General features: G+C 37.1%; 1 protein-coding gene across 1 annotated transcript in view; it reads right to left on the bottom strand.

Moving 5' to 3' along the window:
- The window catches only part of lrp2b (low density lipoprotein receptor-related protein 2b), a 100,241-nt gene that overhangs the window by 52,234 nt on the left and 25,602 nt on the right, over positions 1–22,405 (bottom strand). Inside the window, exons 23-48 of the mRNA XM_087276033.1 lie at positions 22,015–22,137; positions 19,454–19,570; positions 18,772–19,149; positions 18,431–18,679; positions 14,774–14,982; positions 14,482–14,666; positions 14,114–14,342; positions 13,836–14,013; positions 13,611–13,739; positions 13,360–13,526; positions 12,995–13,138; positions 12,745–12,854; positions 12,485–12,662; positions 12,177–12,390; positions 11,581–11,817; positions 10,251–10,439; positions 9,228–10,148; positions 8,968–9,133; positions 8,081–8,239; positions 7,675–7,964; positions 5,880–6,083; positions 5,540–5,782; positions 2,048–2,173; positions 1,824–1,943; positions 1,614–1,745; positions 1,321–1,522 (exon numbers count right to left, since the gene is read on the bottom strand). Of these exons, the coding sequence (XP_087132159.1) occupies positions 1,321–1,522; positions 1,614–1,745; positions 1,824–1,943; positions 2,048–2,173; positions 5,540–5,782; positions 5,880–6,083; positions 7,675–7,964; positions 8,081–8,239; positions 8,968–9,133; positions 9,228–10,148; positions 10,251–10,439; positions 11,581–11,817; positions 12,177–12,390; positions 12,485–12,662; positions 12,745–12,854; positions 12,995–13,138; positions 13,360–13,526; positions 13,611–13,739; positions 13,836–14,013; positions 14,114–14,342; positions 14,482–14,666; positions 14,774–14,982; positions 18,431–18,679; positions 18,772–19,149; positions 19,454–19,570; positions 22,015–22,137 (5,599 nt within the window). The remainder of the gene's footprint in view (positions 1–1,320; positions 1,523–1,613; positions 1,746–1,823; positions 1,944–2,047; positions 2,174–5,539; positions 5,783–5,879; positions 6,084–7,674; positions 7,965–8,080; positions 8,240–8,967; positions 9,134–9,227; positions 10,149–10,250; positions 10,440–11,580; positions 11,818–12,176; positions 12,391–12,484; positions 12,663–12,744; positions 12,855–12,994; positions 13,139–13,359; positions 13,527–13,610; positions 13,740–13,835; positions 14,014–14,113; positions 14,343–14,481; positions 14,667–14,773; positions 14,983–18,430; positions 18,680–18,771; positions 19,150–19,453; positions 19,571–22,014; positions 22,138–22,405) is intronic.

Below are 22,405 nucleotides of genomic sequence, written 5' to 3'. Positions count from 1 at the left end.
CGTTCCACAGTCCAGAGCGTTCTTTACAAGAACCGGACAATGGAAGGAGGTGCAGAAGAAGCCTTTTTTGAGTTGTTTGATATATGCAAAGGCTCATCTAGACAAGCCTAAATTATTTTGCAAAAATATACTGTGGACAGATGCCACAACCATAGGTGCTTTGCATGACGGAAAAAGAACACAGCATTCCAGGAGAAGAACCTGCTCCTTACTGTAAAATATGTTGGGGGCTCCATCATTCTGTGGGGATGTGTGGTAAACACAGTAACTAGAAACCTTATCAGAGTTAAAGGTTGCATGGATTCCACCCAGATGTACCGAGAAATTCATGCTCAGACATGATACAATATTCTAGGATGGCCATCCAAGTCCCCAGACTTGAACATTATCGAAAATCTATGGATCGTTTTGAAAAGGGCCGTTCATGCTTGGCACCCATCAAACCTGACCGAACTGGAAAAATTGTGCAAGAAGGAATGGTCCAAAGTGCCTTCAACAAGAATTCAGGGACTTATCCCTGACAGTAAGAAGCGTCTACAGGCTGTTGTTTCAGTAAAAGGTGGCTGTACAATAGATTGATGTCATTTTTCTGTTGGGGTGCCCACATTTATGCACCTGTCTGTTTTGGTTAAGACGTGAATTGCACTGCATCTGTTAATTAAATGAATGTTGTGTCAGAACTGAAATGTTGCTTTTTGCACTAGGGTATAAAATATATCAATTGAAATTGCTAATCTGAAAGGCCAGCAGGCTATAGTTTGCAATAATGAAAATTTTCAGAGGTGCCCAAACTTTTGCATAAGATTGCGTATTTTAAAGTTTACATCATATGTACATCATCAAGTACATGGTGTTTCAGATGTAGTCAGATATGCTTAGTAGTTTCATTCATTCACTCATTTTCTTTTTTAGCTTAGTCCCTTTATTAATCAGGGATCGCCACAGCAAAATAAACCGCCAACTTATCCAGCATATGTTTTACGCAGCGGATACCTTTCCAGCCACAACCCAACAGTGGGATAAGCTTAGTAGTTTAACGATTATAATAATCCACTTACAATGTGAAGCGTCTGGGTACATATCCACTAAACTTAAAATGTAAAATGTATTGCCACAGTCACAATTAACATGTTTCTGAGATTGTTAAATACATAATTTAGCACTATCCACTTGACATTTTACTGTGAAACTGCTGTGAAATGAATTTAAAGGCAAACAGTACAATTTTGCAACCATTTTAAACATTACCTAAACATTCCATGAGTTTAAATGTAGACAGAGTCATGCATTTCTAATAAATATGGGTTACAATGAACTCACTGGAAGGGCAGCAGAATGCAGCGTCCATTGGCACAAGCAAACTCATTTAAGTGACATGTGCGGTTGGGGCAATTGTGCAGCTCATCTGCAGCATCTACACAGTCCTTCTCACCATCACAAACATAACTTAACGGAATACAGCGAGGAGAGCCAGGGTACCAACTGGGGCATGTGAAATCACCAGGGTTGCAAGTCCTTGATCCTGAAGTACAAAACAAAAGTAAGACTAGCAAGTAACATGTAGATTGATTTGTTGGTTTCTATCATAATATAAAATACACAACAGTCCTTACCACACTGCAGTTCCTGGGCCTCATCACTGTTGTCTCCACAGTCATTGTTGCCATCACATACCCATGATTTCTGAATACAGTTTCCATTCGCACAGTTGAACTGCTGGGGGCTACAAGTATAAACGTGATCCTCTGTGAAATAAAAAAGGAAGAGTATTAAACAGTGAGTCCAGTCATTGCTTTCCAGATTTAAGTAAGTGGAACATGTACCGCAAGTGGGAGGCTCATCTGTGCCATCCAAACAGTCTGAGATGCGATCACACACCCAAAACTGGGGAATACACTTCCCACTATCACAGCGGAACTCATCTGCAGAGCATGTTCGTCCAGCTGTTGACCACAGGCAGCACAGGACATGTTAAAGAGGAAATTGAATCAGAATTGAAACTTCTGTCATCATGAAGTCTGCAAACATTAGAGAATTTGCAACTCACCGCAAAAGAGTGGATTTTCATCACTGTTATCCCCACAGTTGTTATAGCCATCACACAGGCTGCTCGAAGGAATGCAGATGTTGGTGGTGTCACATTTCACTAAGCCAGGTGCACAGGTTCGATCAGCTAATAAATCAGATGAAATATGTTAAATACACAGGAGAGAGCGGGAACAAAAGTAACATTTTTTCATAAAAACCTAATTATAAAAGATATATTTTTTTATCAGAAATATATTTTTGCTGTGGTTACAAACCCACAAAAGTTGTCAGTCAAAAGCAAGTGTTATTTTTTGTCAGTGTAGAACAACTCCAACAAACTTCACTTTTAACAAAAGTTGCATATTGTTACTTTTGTCCCCATAGGCAGGGCTGAAGGTCAAAAGTAACAACAATATTTTCAAGATTTACTGGCCAAATAGTCACATGATTGTGTTAATGTTAACTGCAAACATATTTTGTCCTTTATTTTTGCAAAAAAACAAAAACAAAAAAATAAATAAAACAGCATCGCTTTCATCAAATGTTTCAAAACCACCAAACAATGCAAAATGTTATAATTTCTATAATTTTTTATATTATTTTAATTTTATATTATATAATTTTAAATCATATTTTTTATTATTATTGGTAATATGCATTCATCTGATAAAACAAATGAGTCAAAACACTGCAAACACTAATGTGGAAGTGAAAAATAATGTTTGTCTGTTAGCAGTGGGGCATAAATAATTGTCCCTACAGGAAGTCTTGCCATTTAAACCTGATGAAAATGAAAAACACACTTTTCAATCTTGATGTATTATTGCATAAAATGACCTGTAAATTGATCATTAGTGTGACACATGAAAAGAGAAACACAACTTGTAATAAGGTAAAAAGAACCACTGCAATAATTTACTTTTTGCACTTAAAAACAGAAATTTGAAGCTAACTGTGGGACACAGTGCCAAAATCACATGATATATGGCAGCTCCATCAAGGCTTGTGTGCTGAATGTGCGGTTAAAGCCTGGACATTAAATGTAGCCAGGGCTTCAAGAAAAGCCACTTTGTTACTTTTATCCTATGGTAAAGCACACTACTGTATATATACTACTCAAATAACATAAATTTAAAAAAAAGCTTTTTCTTTTTTTGACCTCAAATTACATCAGTATGATTTAACAAAAATACAATAATACAAAATATACACAAAAGACAAGCCAAATAGTATTATTAAGTGACAATACAGTAAGTGACAAAACTTGTAAAATATAAAGATTAATGCTAGTCCAAAATATTAATTAACACAAAAAGAACCAAATACTTGATGACGAGATATTTCATTTATTCTTATTTCAAGATATTTGTCAGATTTTTATCATAATATGCTCTTGATCTCTTAAGCTTCTACATTGCTACATCTACATTGTTACTAGCTCTAAAATAGTTTTTTTGTTATTAGCAGAGGCTGAAACCAGGTTCTGGGTGGGCCTACTGATATGCAGAGCACTGCAGTTAAAAGAGTAAGAAAGAGAGAGATTGACTGCTTGTGCTATATTATCTCTGCATTTTGTGTTTATCTTAGACTTCTAAGTTTCTGCTCTTTGCTATTGTCATAGGTTGCCATGGCCACTTTTTGGCCTTTTATGTATAAAAACCCTTGTGTTTCAGAGTATTTGTGTTTTATTAGTTGAATTTAATGTTAACTGGTTTCTTTTCCTTTTCATTTTTTATATTAATATACTGTATGTGTATTTTAATCCATGCCTCTCTCTTCTTTCTCTTGCTTATAATTTTTACAGAAAATCTAGATAAAATACGTACACTTAGACTATGTGCAGACAGAATCTTAGAATTTCTCCATGTCCAATAAATACTCCACTGTATTTTTTATAATCACAAAACTCTATCAATATTACATTTGGATACAATATTATTTCCCTAAATATTAAGAACAAAGGTAACTTATACTTAACAGGGAATCCTATAAATGTCATAACATATAATGGTATTAGATATGTATAGTTAAGCATACTTTTTTTTTTTTTTTAATTTTGTCAAGACACTTAAGGAAGTACAGTACATTGTGGTTGCAATATTGTTAAGACTCTGACATGGCGCCTTGTATTGACTAAACACTTTTATCTAAAGTGTATGATATATATATATATATATATATATATATATATATATATATATATATATATATATATATATATATATATATATATATATATATATATATATATATAGTTTGCGTATTGCTACTTAGTCTTATTAAATGTATCTTATATCTAACATAAAATGAATGTCTCAGTGTGCATTGATTATCATGCAGTAATAATTATGCATCACATCAGATTCTTCTTACTTTTCACTATCACATTTATTAGATTCATCATTTAAAATGTAGGTCTTTTAAGTGAATGGAGGAGTTTAGTTGGTTTGTTGCTTGAAAACATTTCATTATCAAAACTGTAGTACAGCTGTTTTGGAATGCTCTGAGTGAGAGAAAATGAAAATTCATACCGACATTTAAACTTTCAAACAGTACTCTACCATCACCAGCCAAAATCAGGTTGCTCCACTGCTCGCATTACTTATGTGCTATAAACGCGCCTCAGTTTTTAGACTTAACTTTCCAAACTCAGTTGCCTGAATGGTTACTAGATCATTCTTGGTTGGATGAGATTGCTATGTATGGCAGACTCTTCAATGATGTAAGAACAAGTAACTGACATCGCAACACAGTCTAGCTTCACATCCTTAACGCCTGAATCCCAGCATCACAGCGTCCACTCCTGAGCCCTCTGTCTGCCCTGACACATCCAAAGAATCCATTTCTGAGCCTCCCTGCCTGTATTGATACAGTAACATAATCCCTTAACCCTGTGTGTCTGAAATGGATGCAGAGATCATCTCTGTTCCAGCAGATTCACCTTGGTAGTGTCTTTGAGAATTTTGATTTATTTGTCATCACAGGTTTATTTATTCACTTTTCAGCCTAGTCCCTTTATTAATCATGAGTCGCCACAGCGGAATGAACCACCAACTTATTCAGCATATGTTTTAAGCAGCGGATGCCCTTACAGCTGCAACCCATCCCTGGGAAACAACCATACACTCTTATTCACACACATACACTACAGAAAATTTAGCTTACCCAATTCACCTGTAACGCATGTCTTAGGACTTGTGGGCGAAACTAGAGTACCCGGAGTGGTACAAATCCACACAGAAACGCCAACTGACACAGCCGAGGCTTGAACCAGCGACCTTCTTGCTGTGAGGCGACAGCATTGCCTACTACGTCACTGTGTCGCCCATCACATGTGGTATAAATTAATTTCTCTAAGTAATGCGGAAAAGATATGTCTTGAACTCCTTTAAGTGTGTGCCTCTCTAAAGAAAATTACACACCTTAGAATGTTCCTCTTCCAATCTGAATCAAGCGTTTAGGTTTAATACCAAAATATTATATAATTAATAAAAGATTGAACTGTACTCACGGCAGTTAACTTCATCTGTGGTGCCATTGTCTCGGCAGTCATTGATCCCATCACACACGTAAGCTGCACTGATGCAGCGTCCATTAGCGCAAGTGAATTCTGTGGAAGGGTTACAAGTAGGGAAGGGACAACCGTGCTCGTCGCTGTTATCTCCACAGTCATTAGTGTAGTCGCACACATAGTACAGAGGCACACAGCCTCCATTATCGCAGGTGAATTCAGTTGGTGAACAGGTGTGAAAAGCTATAGAGGAAACATTAATGGTTATATTTTTTAATCAATAAAGACAAAACATATGCAAACTAAATGAAACAACTGTTAAATTGCTAAAGTCACTTACCACAAACTCGTTCAAGCTCATCAGACCCATCAAGGCAGTCCCTGTAGCCATCACACTTGAAATTCTGAGACAAACATCTTCCATCCAGACAGGTGAACTGATCTGCATGACAACGTTGCCCATTGTCAGGGATGCAGTCTTTCCCTTCGTTGGCCAGATACCAGTTACCAGTGCTGGGACACTGACACTCTGGACCAGCTGGACCTGAGATTAAGTCATAAATGAAACCATGAGAAGCTTATCAAAAGGCAAATGATGTCCAAAAGTTTGGGAGTTAGTAAAATGGCAAAATAAAATGTATATATTTACACTCTTACACTGTTAATATGTTGTATTATAATTTTACTGATCAACATACAATAACTTTCCTTAGTTTGGATCCCCTTTAACACTGAATACGGACTATTATCTAACCTCAGAAGCCACAGTACACACCACAGACACAGCTCCTACAACAAACAGGTGCAAGGATCCACTCATTTCCTGTTGACGCTGACACTTACAGCCACAGTAATCTCGCAGCTCAGCCTGGATAGAGTCTGACCAGGTGTGATACAACATATGTTCACGCAGGGTTATTAATTATGAACTGTACTCCTAGGTTTGATGTGACTGTTTCATTTTCCTGCACCAAATCTGTCTTTATTAACACTTTCTCTACCTGTAACATGTCAACCAAGGACATTTCAAAATTCTCTTTGTCCATTACCGAATTCCCTGCATGTCACGTATTGTACAAGGATACAGTCTTTTAAACGATCTAACCATCCGTGTATCTCAACAATGTCTCTGTTGGCTTCATTCAGTCCTTTAACTTCTACAAGTATGTAGGCTTTCCCTAGCAGACTGAAATCATCCTGGGCTTCCTGTTGGTCAACTCCAGCCTTGATTGTACACCCTTGAACTGCATCTCTAACCTCCATGTCCATCCCTCCACCTAAGCTTCTCAGTCTGTCAGCTCCGCTTTGGCTCCTTACTCTCTCGACTTCACCCATGGCATAAACTTCCAGGCCTTCAGCTGTCTTTCATCCCTGCAACCCTTCCACTTCCCTCCAGCTGTCTCAATCTTTAGCTACACACATTGCACCCCAGTGGCTCCACCATAGACATCCATTACCTTGATTCTAGATCTTTAGTTTCACCACCGTCTCTTAGGCTCAGACTAGATTTCTAACCTAAATTTTTCAGCAAAAGTCAGTTGCCCTATCACCTCCATTCTCCTGACTCTGCCTAATATTTTTGAAGCCTAATATTTAACCACCATAACTCAAATTTTTCATGGGCCTGTATTATTGTTTTCCTACTCCTGGCTCCGTTACGGTCACTTCAACTTGTTTTTAATTATCATATAATTCCTAAATTTTCCCTCATCCTTAGGGTGCCAGCTCTGCATCCTCCTTTCTAAGACCCCATCTGACATCCCTCCTCAGTCAGACCTTTGTTGGTAATTTTGGGTCTAGTTTGTCTTGAGTTTGTCTTGACTAATGTTTCAGCTGGATTTGCAACATTTTCCTGTTCTACTTCCCTCTTTGCATTTGACCCCACTGGGCCTGCACAAGTCCCGCAAACTTAACAAAACAAACATCATCTTGGGTTTTAGTGGAAGAATATCCTAATGCCTGTACAAGGAGTCTCAGATTTACATGTTTGATTAGGGGCTGGCTTTTTTTAGGTTATAAAATTCTTTGTTTTAACATTAAAAACTCACTTTTTTGTATTTAAAAAACATGCTTTTTTAAAGATTATGTTCTGAAAGTGTGTGCCAAGCACTCTTGGCGCAGGAAATTAGACTGACCTGGGACACAAACATGGCTGCAGCCTCCATTGAACAGCTGGCAGGGACTTGAGCAGCTTTCTTGCCTACTGGCAGAGAAGACGTGAATGTCATTGGGTCTATATTGGAGATCAGTGGCCATTATAGTTAGGCCAGAACCATCATCCTTGCTGGCACGGTACACAATCCTTGTGTTCCAGTCAGTCCAATAAATATCCTGCTGAAATACTGTCAGAGCAAATGGGTACTGTGTCTGGGTAAGAATGACCTCCCTGTTTTCTCCAGTCAAAGAAGAACGTTCAATCTTATCCCTGTGAGTGACAGAGTGAAACATGAATTCTTTCAGTATGAATGTTTGTTAAAAGTCTTTTGTCTGACTGCACTAAAAATTATGTTAAAAAATAATATTAGGTTAGTATAAACTCACAGTGTTGAATCAGCCCAGTACAGAAGTCGCTCTTCATAATCCAAAGACAGAGCATTAGGCTGAGAAAGACTTGTGTTTATGACAGGGATTCGGAAGTTTCCACCAAGTGTGGCCCGTTCAATTTTAGCAGGGGATCCCCAGTCAGTCCAGTACAGGTATCTAAATGAGCGAAATAAGTTTTTGAAATGTGTATGTATGTAATGTGTGTACATTTTTTATGATTATTGCCCTTGATGCCTTGCCATTTGTATTATATAAAAGTCTGGTAAATGTAAATATGTGTACATATTTTCTAAAATTGCATGGACTTTTGTGCTTGTATTCAACTAAGTAGAATCAGCTACAGGATAACCTACTTCTGGTGAGATTCTGTATATACTGTGTACATGGACTTCATTTGAGGTTGTGACAGCGGATTTGGAAATGACAGAAATTCATACCTTTGGTCACATTACAGTGATAACATGGAAGATATTGTATATCTGGTAGTATATTCAACTTTCATTCAAACTGCACACGCATTGGAAGTAAGTTTTGAACCAAATTTAGTACCGACTGTATGATATAAAGTATGTGATTTCAGACTTTTCAGATTTTTGCTTTCTGCATTCAAGAGCACAATTTCAACAGTTATGGTCCAAATACTATTTAAGATTTATTAAGCACTAGAACTGTCATGGTAAACAGATACAGATTCTAACACCTAGGCTTCTACTGTCCAATTTGAACACTCCTCCAAAAGTTTATTATTATTACTAATGCTGAAAGTAAAGCTGTTTTCTGTATTTATTAATTTATTTATTTATACGTCAGTGTGCAACAAGGTTCATACTGTAGATTAGGCCTTTCTCCTTGGTGCTATTGTAAAAGTCCTAATTATATCTTACCCATAACATGGATCCACTACAATAGCTCTGGGACGGTCACCATGTGCAATTAAAGAACGGTTTTGTCCATCTATTCCCATAGACTGCACACTACGATTGTAATAATCTGTGAAATAAAGACGCTTGTGGACCCAATCATAGGCCAGACCTTCAGGATCATCAAGATCTAAAAGATGGACAGAAAACAGAATTCTTAGACATACTGTAATTGGCTGATTAATGCAAATTTAGTTTGAGAACATAAAGGGATCAGACTGTACCACTGGCAATGGTGACTGGTGGGCTAGTGCTGCTGGTGGTTATGATGTATCCTATTTTACTCCTGCCCAGCCCCACGTACTGAGTGAAGAACACTCTTTTATCCTGGAAGTCAAACTCTATGGCTAAAACACCATAACCCATGTTAAAGGTGGGAAATGGGACACTGTGGTCCTCCGGATCCAGTCTCATGCTGCTCACACTATAATCTGTTGTGAAGATCAGATACTCATCCAGGCCAAAGCCACATGAGACTCCATTGCTCAGCAGAGAGCCATGGGCACAGGCACATTTGGGCTCCTGCTGGTCGGGCAATGCAAAACAAAACTGTTGACAACGCCCATTGTCATCATGGCAAGGGTTGAAACCCACCAGGTTGGCAGAAGTGGGCTGAACATGTGAGTCAAACACTGCAACATCTGTCAGATCATCAATGCCATCTCTTATCACCTCAGGTGTATCTGTATTCCCAGGTACCTTACTGGCCTGGAAGAGTTTGCCCAGTTTGCGATCCACCCACAGCATGTACTCGCCAAAGATTGCCACACTATATGGTGCAGGGTACCGACTACCGAAGCGTACAATCTCCCGTTGAGAACCATCAGGAGCCATTCGAGAAATCATATCCAGTGTGTCATCAACCCAGTACAGAAAGTCATTGGTGTAATCAATTGTAAGGCCTCGGGGGGATGAAAGGCTCTCAGAAGCAAGAACTGTGCGATTGGTACCATCCAAAAGAGCACTTTCAATCTTAGGTGACTGACCAGCATCAGTCCAGAAGAGAAGACGTAACTTGGGGCTCACAGCAAGATCTTGGGGACGATCTGCTGAACTTTTCAGGAGGATCAGTTGAATGCTTGTGTTCAAACGTAGCACCTCAATGTATGTCTGAGTGGTGAATTTGTTAGTGAAGTACAAGTTTCCTGACACAAAAAACAAATAGTTCAATACATATAAACATAGAAAGCCACATTCTTCAAGGTGTACATCAATTTCACTATTTACTGCAATTTGTTGCAACTTACCTGCAATCCAGTCTACCGCTAAGCCCTGAATTTTTCCATTGCCCAATTGACTGATGACTGTAGAATAGCGTGAGCCATCCGTCTTTGTTCTGTAAATGCCTCGGTATGATGAGTAGGTGCTGTTATCAGTCCAGTACAGGAATCCAGAAGCAATGTGCATGTCCAGCTTGTCAATAATCGAGTATGTATCTACATAATGAAAGTACATGATATTTTGTTGTTGACAATACAGTTCACAATGTTGTCACAGGACCTACTTGCAACTAATTATACTATTTGGTTAATTATCACAATAAAGTGCCTTTAATGTCCTACAAGATTGAATCAGTCCTTTATAAACAACATAATACAAAATAATGAAATTCTGATGTTTTAATAGAATTGTTAAAATCTTTACACATATGCAGGTAGAATTATAAGTATTTTGAAATGTGTTTTTTGCCAATTATTGCAATATTCTTTCATTGAATGGATGTGATTAAAAATTAAAAATAAAAGATTTTAAAGTATTTTTATTGTCTTTAACAATTTATTTGATAAAATAAGTCATTTTGATAACTTTTATTTTGTTGTCATAATATTATTAATCATTTTGCATGTTTCCTTTATGTTGCTGTTTCATATTTTTTCTCATTTTGTGTTTGAAATTGAATGTTTTCAAGCTTAACATTTCCACCCTGTCATAGTGAAATATTAATTAATATTAAAAAAATTGAAATAAAAAATATAGCTTTTAAACTGTGTACAAAGAGCTGATATACTGTAGGGAGACACGTTACCAGCTGCAAGTACAACATGTTGAATAAATGCTATCTTTAGCCAAAGATGACATGAAATGTCATGTTGAAAATGACATGTCCTCCTGCTACAAATCCTTCCTTGGCAGGAAGGACATACAGTATGCATTGTTATTGACACTTATACTTGTATTTGGAATTTATCCATGACAGGGTTGACAGTATTTGAGGTTTGTTTACTGTTTGTCTGCTTGCAGATTATTTATTTAAAAAAAGAGCTTGACCAACATTAATTTCTTACAGCATAAGCTCTAATTAATACAACAACTATGTGGTTGTATTTTTTTTAATCTGACATCTCAAAGGAACTTTATAGTGATAATGACCCATTTATTATTGACACTTTTTGTTGCTAAATAGGCTTTTGTGTGTTTTATTTTTTTCATACTTTCTCATACACAAATAAATAATAAACCATAAATGTTCATTAAAGCAAAAGATCGCCATAATCTTTGGAGTTTTAGCATAGTACTGTAGTTTTGAAAACTAAAAGGATCAACTGCTCAGCAAAAACTGCTGTAAACAATACTCACTTGCCCCTACAGGAACCATGGCCTCAGAGTGGTCAGAGCTGTTGATGTGGAATCCTCTTATAAATTTGGAAGATGATACTATGGCGTAAGAGTCATACTGCTCACAGTGAGATCCATCTTGAGATGGGATAAATCCTGTTGTGCAGGCACATGTTTTCTGTCCTTCGGGTTTAGGCAGACACAAGTGGGGACATCCTCCGTTGTTTGTACTGCAGGCGTTGGTAGTGCCAGCAGAATCTATATTTAATGGATTGATTGTTAACTGAACGTAATAAATGTTTATAATTTTTTTAATGACACCTTTGACTAGTCTTTGATTGTATCGAAATGAACAATATATTGTATATTCATTATGTTGTTTTTTCCCCAAAAAAATACTTGTTTTTGATAGGTAAAATCTAGTATTTAAAAGTGAAATATCTGTCATGTCTAACCGGAATATTGCACTACTGTCCATAACAATACTGTTACAATTCTATTCCAGTCTCTCCATAACATATTTTTTCACACCAACATGTTAACAAATATACAGTTTATTGAGAAGAATTAGTACAACATTGTCCTTTAATTAAAACGAAGTGTAAAGCTTCACTCACTGTCTCTGGCATGCACTTTTACTGACCGCAGCCCTGCCATACCGCTTCTCATCACCACCATATCTGCACCCGTGTTCTTGTCCACTCTCTCAATGACCTCAAAATCAAGGTCAGTATAATAAAGATAGTTTTGGTAAACAGTGATTCCCCAGGGGTGAGACAAGCCACTAACAATGGTCACCCTGCTTGCCCCATCCATAGTTCCGCACTCAATCTGTCAATCACAAAGAAAGAAGCTCAGCCAATATATCAAGATCATAATCTATTATTTCTCCTAATAGATTAAAAAGTATGTACATGCTTCTCACCATTCCTGTTTGATGAACACCCCAGTAGATCTTCCTGGCCTCTATATCTGCAGCAATGAATTCAACTTTCACCAGGTTACCAGTGTAGAGGTTTTTGACGTTACCACCATCCATGTCTGCACTTGATATCTTTGGCGGAACTCCACTGTCTGAACCTCTGTCTGTCCAAAAAAGTTTCCTAAATTGTAGATAATGCCAGTGCATTAATAACTAATAAACACTTGCAAAGAAATGGCGTTGTAGTAAACGAAAATGTGTACCCCCTGGCTGGATCAAGAGCTATTCCTATTGGCTGTCCAGCTCCTTCTGGCTTTCCAGTGTTTGTGATGATAGTCTTTCTGTAATGTTGGGATCCATCAACCCTGATAACCTTTTAGGGAGAATAGCAGCGAAAAAAGTATGAAACCATACACAAGCAGTTCATTTTTAAATGTAGTAAAACTGATACAGTATGTAGCATGTCAATTTTTCTATAGTAAAGTATAGAAATGAACAGGAGATGTTATTCACCTCAATGGCCTTAATAGTGGGATTGGTGTAGTACATGATTCGTGTTATCCAATCAAATGCGAGACCAGAGGGGGAACCAATAATGGCAGCTGGTGCAAACTGAGTTCTATTGGCCCCATCTGTCTTACTTCTATAAATTGCACCCTGTAGAGAAAAAAATTCCTTTAGTTTCATGATAAATAGTAGAATTTTTTTCCTAATTTTATTGTTTTTCCTTTTATATTAACAAAATGTTTTCTAATAATTTGTTGTTTATCTTCAGTAGTATTTTGCATCACTAATTTGACCGTAGAATACTGTCTGTTTATGAGGTTATGAATTAATCTAAAACAAGATCTTGAATGCTCTGAGACTGATTTACTCACTGTGCCTTGCACCCAGTATACAAACTGCTCTCGATCATCAAAATCAATATCTCGACCCTGGGTAATACCGGAAATTGGTGCCATGGCATTGTTGGATGTGTCATTGGGGTTGAGAGGTATTCCCATAATCACTGTATCTCTGACAACCATCAAGAATGGTGTTTCATCTAGGCAAAAAGCATCGTTGAGTCATGTAAAATGCTATGTAGAACTCGTTTGGTGCAGTCAATTTGTCAAAACTCCTTTAGTACCTTTAGTGCAAGTACGACCATCACTGGCAAGGATCCAGCCAGACTGGCAGTCACATCTGTAGTATCTGGGTCTTAAGGTTGATAGCAGACACAGCTGACTGCATGGATTGTTCTCGCAAGGATTAAATGCTATATGGGAATCAACAGACTATGTTAGTCAAGTGAAAAACTAACAAATAAAACAGCAAGATGTCTTTTAATTAACAACTGGCATAAAAGGTTAACCTATAGGCTGTTTAATGGGGTGATCCATTACAATTCCCATGCACTGATAAACACCGGTCAGAAGAGTGGTTATGTTTCCCCCATGAAATTTATTAGTCCTCATGATTTGGCTTGTGTAACTGTCACTCCAGAAGATGTTGTCTTCGAAGATGGTAATGCCATGGGGTTGTTGAAGCACCTGCAGGTACAGATAGAACAGAGTGAAAAATTCAACACAGATGAATTTAGTCTGTGACCTTGTATCTGATAGTAAAATATAGGTAGATCCGAACTCTTACTATGTCACTCGCAAAGACTTGATGCCTGTTTTTGCCATCATAGTCACAGTAGTCAATGTATTTTAGGTAGGCATCAACAAAATATACTCTTCTAGTTGTGTAATCCAGTGTAAGTCCATTAGGCCAGTATACTTTGCTAGTCACAATTGCTCTTCTTCCCAGTCCATCCATACTAGCCTGTTCTATACGAGGGTTCTGACCCCAGTCTGACCAGAACATTAAATTAGTACTGAAAAGAAAACAGAAAGGAATTATCATTATATAATTATTATATGACTATATACAGCAAAACTACTTTTGCAGTATCTCAACGTTATTTTTTGTACAAACAATAGCAACAAATAAATATGTATATCCAAAGTGCATACTGGTTGCGGGGGTCTAGAACCAGTCCACGAGGGCTTGTGACATTCTTTGTAATCAGAATCTTCCGAAAGTGGCCATCCAGAGTTGCTACTTCAATGTTTTGCATGACAGAGTCGGTCCAGTAAATGTTTCTACCCACCCAATCCACGGCTATGCTTTCAGGTACCATCAGGCCCGAAGAAAACACCTAACATACCAGCATCATCATAATAATTAATCCTAAATTGTAGTTGATTATGATATATATATGTACACGAAAAGAAATACACCAAGACAACTAGACCAATCACCTACCTGCTTTTTATCTGTGCCATTCTGGAATGAACTATAGATCATTTTGTCAGATGAATCACCCCAGTAAACTCTTTTATTTACATTATCAAAGTCTACAGTAACAATGCTCATGCCGCTGACTATGGGACTGATGATCGGTGGCCAGAAGTTGATGCGGTTGCCGATGATCTGACTGCGTCTGGCCACCAGAAGTAAGGCATTTCCTGGGCCTAGAACACAGGCAAGACATAGACAAGACATTAGCCATCCTCCAGCTTAAAATGTATGTCCAAGCTGTTTCAACTAAAAAAAAAGTGTACTGACTGATCATTAAATATATTTAGTGTGTTTGTTTTGATTTGTCTTAACATGGACAGCAGTTTGCATTTGTATTGATGAATGTATTTTTTACTAATATATATATTATCCATTGCAATTGTACCCCAACAGTCCAAAGACATGAACTATAGGTGAACTGTATGAACTAAATAGCCAGTGTATGCATGTGAGCGTGAATGGGTATTTCCCAGTACTTGTTGCAGCTGGAAGGGCATCTGCTGAGTAAATCATATGCTGGATAAGTTAGCGGTTCATTTCACTCTGGCGACCTTTGATGAATAAAGGGACTAGGCCGTAGGAAAATAAATAGATTCAATCCAGGCTCATTCTAATTACGTACCCCTATATACATTTCTGGAGAAAGCAAAATATGTCATTTTTAAAATATGTTTTTTTTTTATTTTCATTTTTTGCAGTTTTTGTTTTCGTAAATCCACTAGAGGCCGCTGTTGACAGACTGACCTACTGACCGACCAACTAACCAATACCCCCCCCCCCCCCCCCCACCTTCCCTAAATTCAACCAATAGTTCTTTAAAATGCACAGATTGACCTGCCCACCTCATTCCCTAAACCCAACAGCAGTGTTTTAAAAAGCAATACATGAGCTGCCTTATCTTTTTTATCACGTTTTCAGATTTTACCACAATCTCACCCTGTTATTTACTTGTTTATTTTATTTTTTGGCTTCTATTTTTGTCTTACCTGCTTTCTGGAAACATTCTTCACCAAACTTGAACCCTGTTGTGGTCAGCTCTGCTCTGCTTCTCAAACAGGGGTTCTCTTGTGCCAGAACAAGCTGAATCCGGAGCTGGCACCTCTGAAATTTGATCTGGTACCTCACTTTACAGAACCCCTTCCTCACAACCACCCCCGCCCTGCCCCGCTTTTACACTCTTAACTTTCTTCTGCAACTCCCCAAACCTCTTCATTTTTGTCCACGATACCTTACCCTCCTCACTTTTCGTCTCTCTACCCCCAACCCACCTGCTCTTCGCTCTTCACTTTTTTGACAACAACCACCCGCCACACCCCCGCTTTTCATTTTTGTCCACGACACCTCTCTCTCCTCTTGTAACATACCAACATGCCGGATTCATTACCGAGTTTACAAAGTAAGCACTGGTCTCAAGTCTGCCGACATACATGTCAAACTGGTAACATTGGAAAAGCCATCCGTACAAAGGTGAACAGTCCGCTGGTGACCAAGAAAAGGAACATCATCATACCACCCCCTAGCATTATTTTAAAAGTGTAATGCAGGCACATGTAGTTTTGGCTACATAGTTTGGGATCTCAAGAAATGTATATAGGGCTACATTTTCAGGATGAGCCTATGTTGAATGTATTTGTATCGTTATTTGGGTCACACTTTACAATAAGGTTCATTAGTTAATGTTAAGTAATGCATTTACTAACATGAACAAACACTGAACAATACTTTTACCACAGTATTTATTCATGTTAATAAACGTTAGTTAATAAAAATACAGTTGTTCATTGTTAGTTCATGTTAACTCATGGTGCATTAGCTAATGTTAACAAGAATGGACTTGAATGTTAATAATGTATTAGTAAATATTCAAATATGATTAATAAATGCTGTACATGTGTTTTTCATGATTAGTTCATGTTAGTAAATGCATTAACTAATTAACCTTATTGTAAAGTGTTACCGTTATTTGTGAGCCTCGGTCTAAAGACAATTTTCGAAACCTTTTGGGACAGACAATAACATTCTTTTAATTGAATCGAATTGAAAGTTGTGTTTTCTGTTTTCTGAGAAACATTTATAACAATTACTTAAAGGGCACCTATTTTACCCCTTTTTTAAGATTAAAGATAAGTCTTTGGTTTCTCCAGAATGTGTCTGTAAAGTTTCAGCTCAAAACACCCATCAGATTATTTATTATACCTTTCAAAATGTTGGAATTTTCTGCTTTGAACATGTAGCTATTTTTGTTGTCTGTGCCTTTAATGCTATTCTCCCCGCCCACTATTCCCACATGCCTGTTAGAGTGTGCCTCACTCTTCGCTTAAGCTGCGTCAGCACAGTGAAAGATATAAAGGAAGCAGGTCGTACGTAACATTTGTGAGAAATACTACAGTAAGAACTGACCCAATGATTATTATTAGATGTATTCATTGTGAAGTTGCAACGATGAGTCACACACAGTCTCATTACAAAGTTGACGCACGCACAAACAGCGGACACTCACACAGTGGCCATGTTTTCTTTGCACTGTTTTTGCACGCGACTGTGACAGGATACACATTAATATCCACTGCTGTATAGATCTCGGTTATGGTAATGTATAAATAAACCTGATTTAATGTCCACAAACTGGGATTTAAGTCTTCTTTTTTAATTGTGCTGACACATGGCTCTGGTAGTAATAAGTAAAGCTAAAGTAAATCGCTGTTATTCATTATAAACATGCACTGTTTTAAAACATTTTAAACTTGAAAACATTCATTCTTGATCACATTTGTTGATGATTGATGATCACAGAGAGCTGAACAGATATTTTAATCCCAGTCACTTTGCACACATTCTGTCTTGTTGATTTGATTATATGCGTTACAACGGAGACATGTTAATATGCGGCTATCAATCAATTTGGTGGGCGGGGAAACCACACTTCTATGTCATGTTGCGGTGGGCCTCAAAATGGAAAGGATTTGAAACATATTTTGAATGTCAGAAAATTTCAAAAGAGAAGCTTATTGTCTTTATATCACTCCAATATGACTGTGGACACACTATCCCTGCAAACAATCCTGTCCAAACAGCTTACAAAAGATGATTTTCATCATGGGTGCCCTTTAAATGTCCTAGCTGATCAATGGCCTAACTTTCCTTGATTACTACGTTGGAATGTCAGTATACTTCCTAGCCATACTGGCCTAGAAAATAGAAACTGTTGGTCTTGTTACACAATAAAACTACAGAAGGGTCAAGTTTTAAATAGTAGGATTATCAAAACTTTTTAGTGGAGCAAGATGTTAATGGTTTAATCCAATTCAATGATTTATCCTAAGCTAAAACGACTCCCGCCAGACCTAAAGATTGGCTTAATAGATTTTTTTTTAAAAATGGTAAAACGCAACTGTTTAACTGTTTAACTGTTTAACTCAACTGTTAAGCCTAATTCAAAGAAAAGTGGAGTGTTTGTTTAAAACACTATGAATTTGTTAGTTGGAGCAGTGTGCACTGGCCTTAAAACCATTGGGTTCTTGACCATTAAATTAAAAAAGCAGCTAGTTTTACTTTAACAAGTTTGACTGTATTCATTGTTTGATGTGTAATTGAAAAATCATTCACAAAAATGTTGCTTACTGGTGGCTCTGCATGTACGTCCATCAGGTTCCAGCTGGTAGCCATCTTCGCAATAGCAGCGGAAGGAGCCACGCTCATTGAAGCAGGTTTGACTGCAGAATCCAGGTATGAGACACTCATTTATGTCATCGCAGGTCTTTGAGTCATTCAGCAACTGGAATCCTGGGTCACAGGTACACTGAGCTCCAAATGGACCCTGAATACAGCCATGACTGCAGCCTCCATTATTCACCTTACAGTCATCTTCATCTATAAAGATATAAAATGTACAAATATTAGATTGTAAACATGGATAATAATGGGTGAATTTAGTTTATCCAAACAACAGCAGAAATACTCACTGCAGAGGGGAGACTCATCAGCTCCATTTGGACAATCTCTTTGACCATCACACACCTGGGCATTCATGATGCACACCTGGTCTGTAGGACACAACCACTGACCTGATGGGCAGCTGAATGGTGGAGTGGGGCAGTTCGTTTCGTCGCTCATATCCCTGCAGTCATTTTCCCCATCACACACCCAATTCTTGGACACACAATTCCCATTAGCACACTGGAACTGCACAGAACTACAAGTACGCGGAGGGCAGCCATTATGCTCATCAGAGCCATCCACACAGTCCGGATGGCCATCACATTCCCACTCTTTCGGAATGCAAAATCCATCAACCTGGCACTGGAACTCATTGTCATGGCACAGACCTGGCCTACGTGTGGCTGCACAGAAAATACCAGTTAGGAATTATCACCAGCCTTATTTAATTAAAAAAATAATTAAATTAAATAAAAAACTTAATTTTTGTACAATTTAATTTTGGTTATTTTTATTATTACTGAATGACAAAAAATAATATTGAAGGCATTAAATTTCATTTTGACTGAAAGTTTAAGCTTGTGATTTTTTGTGGAAAATATACAGATAAATTTCTTATTTAAAAAAATAAGCAATTAATTAAATATTAAATAAAGGCTGATTCACTTCCAAATAGAAGACATGAAAAGACATGAATATGAAACTTACGACAGCCACTCTCATCTGAGTGGTCCTTGCAGTCATAAACCCCATCACAGCGGTAGCTCTGACTCACACACTGATCTCCGCTGGCACATGCAAACTCATATGTTCCACAGGTATACACTACCCAAAACACAGAGCATCCATGTTAATTAAAATCAGAAGGAAACAGCAGAAGCAACAGATCTTTTAATCTCGTAAATTATTGACAAAGATTTATGTCATATGCACTGATTGTTGAATGGATTTTGAGATGTAAGTGTTTGTCTTTGAAATAGAGGCAGATGAACAAAAACCTGTTCACTGGAAAAGTCCTGAAAATTAATTTATCATCTAGGCTTAACTTACCGAATTGATGAAAGAAGTATTTTTTAAAAACATACAGTTTATTGCTATGACCAAACTAAATCAGAAATGTATTCTCATTTGTGTGGCATACTTTTGTCATTTAAATTCAGAAGTCTTAGCATTGCAATGAAAGGTAGGAAAAGCATATGCAATTTCTAGTATCTCTTTTTACATCCCTCCTCCTTCTAATTTGCTATATAAAAATTAATATTTTACTTCACTGTATTTTTTTGAAAGCAAATACAGTACTTAATATTTAAAATCGAATATAATATGTGATTATTATATTTATTTTATATTTATTTGTGCATTAAATATTTCATATTTAGAAAATATTTAAAAAATGTGACAAACAATCCTTATACTGTAAAAGCCCAAAAGTTAGGATAACTCAAACAATTTGAGTTCAAATAGTTTAAAATCAAACCCTAATGAGTACTGCGAACTTAATCCATTTTAATTAACGAAGCAATATGAGCACAGTAAAACCCAAATGAAGAGAACTCAAACCAACTGAGTACTGTAAACCCCAATAAGTTAATAAAACTCAAACTGTTTGAGGAAAATTATTGCTACAAACCATTTGAGTTAAAAAAATGAATCTATATGAGTACAGTGAACTTACTCCGTTAAAGTTGAAATAATAAGCCATTTAATTAAACCACTGCTCTCAACACTGAGTTCAAAACTCTTTTCAAAGGCGTAGAATTAATTTTCAGACAATTTTGAGTTAAGTACACTCATTTCCAATAGTATCTGGATGCAGCCTTTATGATGCAAGCTGAGATTGCATTTCTCAGCGATGTAATGTCAGACATAATGCACTCAATGGAGTGAGTGACGTCACTGTGATGGGTATAGGGTGGGATTAGATGAGCCCATTAAAAACCATTGGATGCAGCTCAGATTGCATTGCACCAGGTCAGCATCCAGATCCCTCTCCTCATTTCATTTGATAAAGTTGACTGTTGGGTTTTACATTGTATTAACTAATTGTTTAGTGAAAAAACATTTGCAAATGTGAGATTACTTGTACTTTTATATTAATAATAATTCCAAACCAGCCTGTGGCTTGTGTTTAATGGCACTGTGCCGCAGTATGAATGGAAAATTAATAGCTGAATGATTCAATGTGCATCAGGGCAACATCTCATTATAAATTCCAGTATCACTCAGAATTAAATACAACTTTGAGGATTGTGTGCTTAATAGACCATTTGTATATGTCACATCTAAGTAATTATTTAGCAAAACAAAAATTGTAACAATAACCTTTTGAGCAACAACTGATTTATAATGTCTAATGCAAACATTTGAGGACATGCATTGGACCAAACAAGCATGTCACTTGTATAGCTTTGAATGGGGAAAAGTGTAACGGTCAATATGGCTAATGAACGTTTCACTGGGGGAGAAGCTTGGACCAGATGTTTGCTTTTATGACAGTTTGTGTGGTCAACAAACACACTGGAATCTCAGTGAATACTTGCTTCACAGGCATAAAAAATATATCCACATAAAGCCTAAAACCTTTACTCAATGAACCAACACTGGTTTTGTAATCTGTATGAAACAAATGTGAAGTACAGTCCATCCTGTCAAACCCACATCACATGACAGCAAAAACTCAAATGCCCACAAACTTGTAAACAAAGAGTCGCTGTCATTTCTGGAGATTCAACATTCAGACCGAGTTGTGAATTACTTTAGGAGAGCAGCACAATCTGACAATGCATTTTCCAGAGGATGATAATGTGTAGAACGGTCAAAATTGTGGTTGGTGTCATGATCTTGTTCCTTTTGAGTCCGCATGCTCATTAGCTTGGGTAACCATAAAAAAAAAAAATGTTCATTTTGTTTGATTTGAATGTTTAGAAAATACTTATGAGACAGTTGTTGTATAATAGTATTGGTAATTCCAATTATGTAATGTAATTATAAGTTTGGCAAACAGTTTAATGTTTTCCCATTCAGACAGAATGCCCGAGCATACTGCCCGAAAGTGTTTTCAAAGATTGCCAACGAGTGAAATGACTTGCCTTAAAAAGACTTTGATTGGACATTACAAAAATGAGCTACTGCATCTGTATTCTTTAAATTGAATGTTGTCAGGAGATCATCTTGCAATACTTGCTTTGTCTAGTAATTATGACTGTTTTATGTTGATCTGTGCTCTTTTGAGGGCAGGCTAATACTTTAAAATCTAATCACTTTCTTACCACAGTCCTTCTCATCTGAGCCATCCAAACAGTCCTGGTCTCCATCACAGACATATGAATTATAGATACAGCGGTGATCTGGACACAGGAAGAATCCAGGCTGGCAGGTGGTGATACTGGAATCTGGAGCAAGAAAGAGGATTAGGACATTATATATTAACTTAACTTAAAATGTCGCTCTGTTATCATTGTCTTCATGGGCATTCCTAGTTGGGCTTCTGAAAACTATTCTCCAAAATATCGTTATCCATAACTTATTTAATGACCCTACAGCCACCACTCCTGTAAAACTCACTTTTGCTCCATAGACACATAAGTCTAGAATAGGAAACAAAAACAAAGCATTCCGAGTAACTTCAGTGGTTAAACTGTATAAAGTTTCTAGAACACT

The sequence above is a fragment of the Danio rerio genome, chromosome 12 (genome assembly GCF_052040795.2).
Source record: "Danio rerio strain M-AB ecotype USA chromosome 12, GRCz13ab, whole genome shotgun sequence".
NCBI classification, from domain to species: Eukaryota; Metazoa; Chordata; class Actinopteri; order Cypriniformes; family Danionidae; genus Danio; species Danio rerio.
Note: the sequence above shows the minus strand (reverse complement) of the source record. Positions and strands in the feature narration are given on the sequence as shown.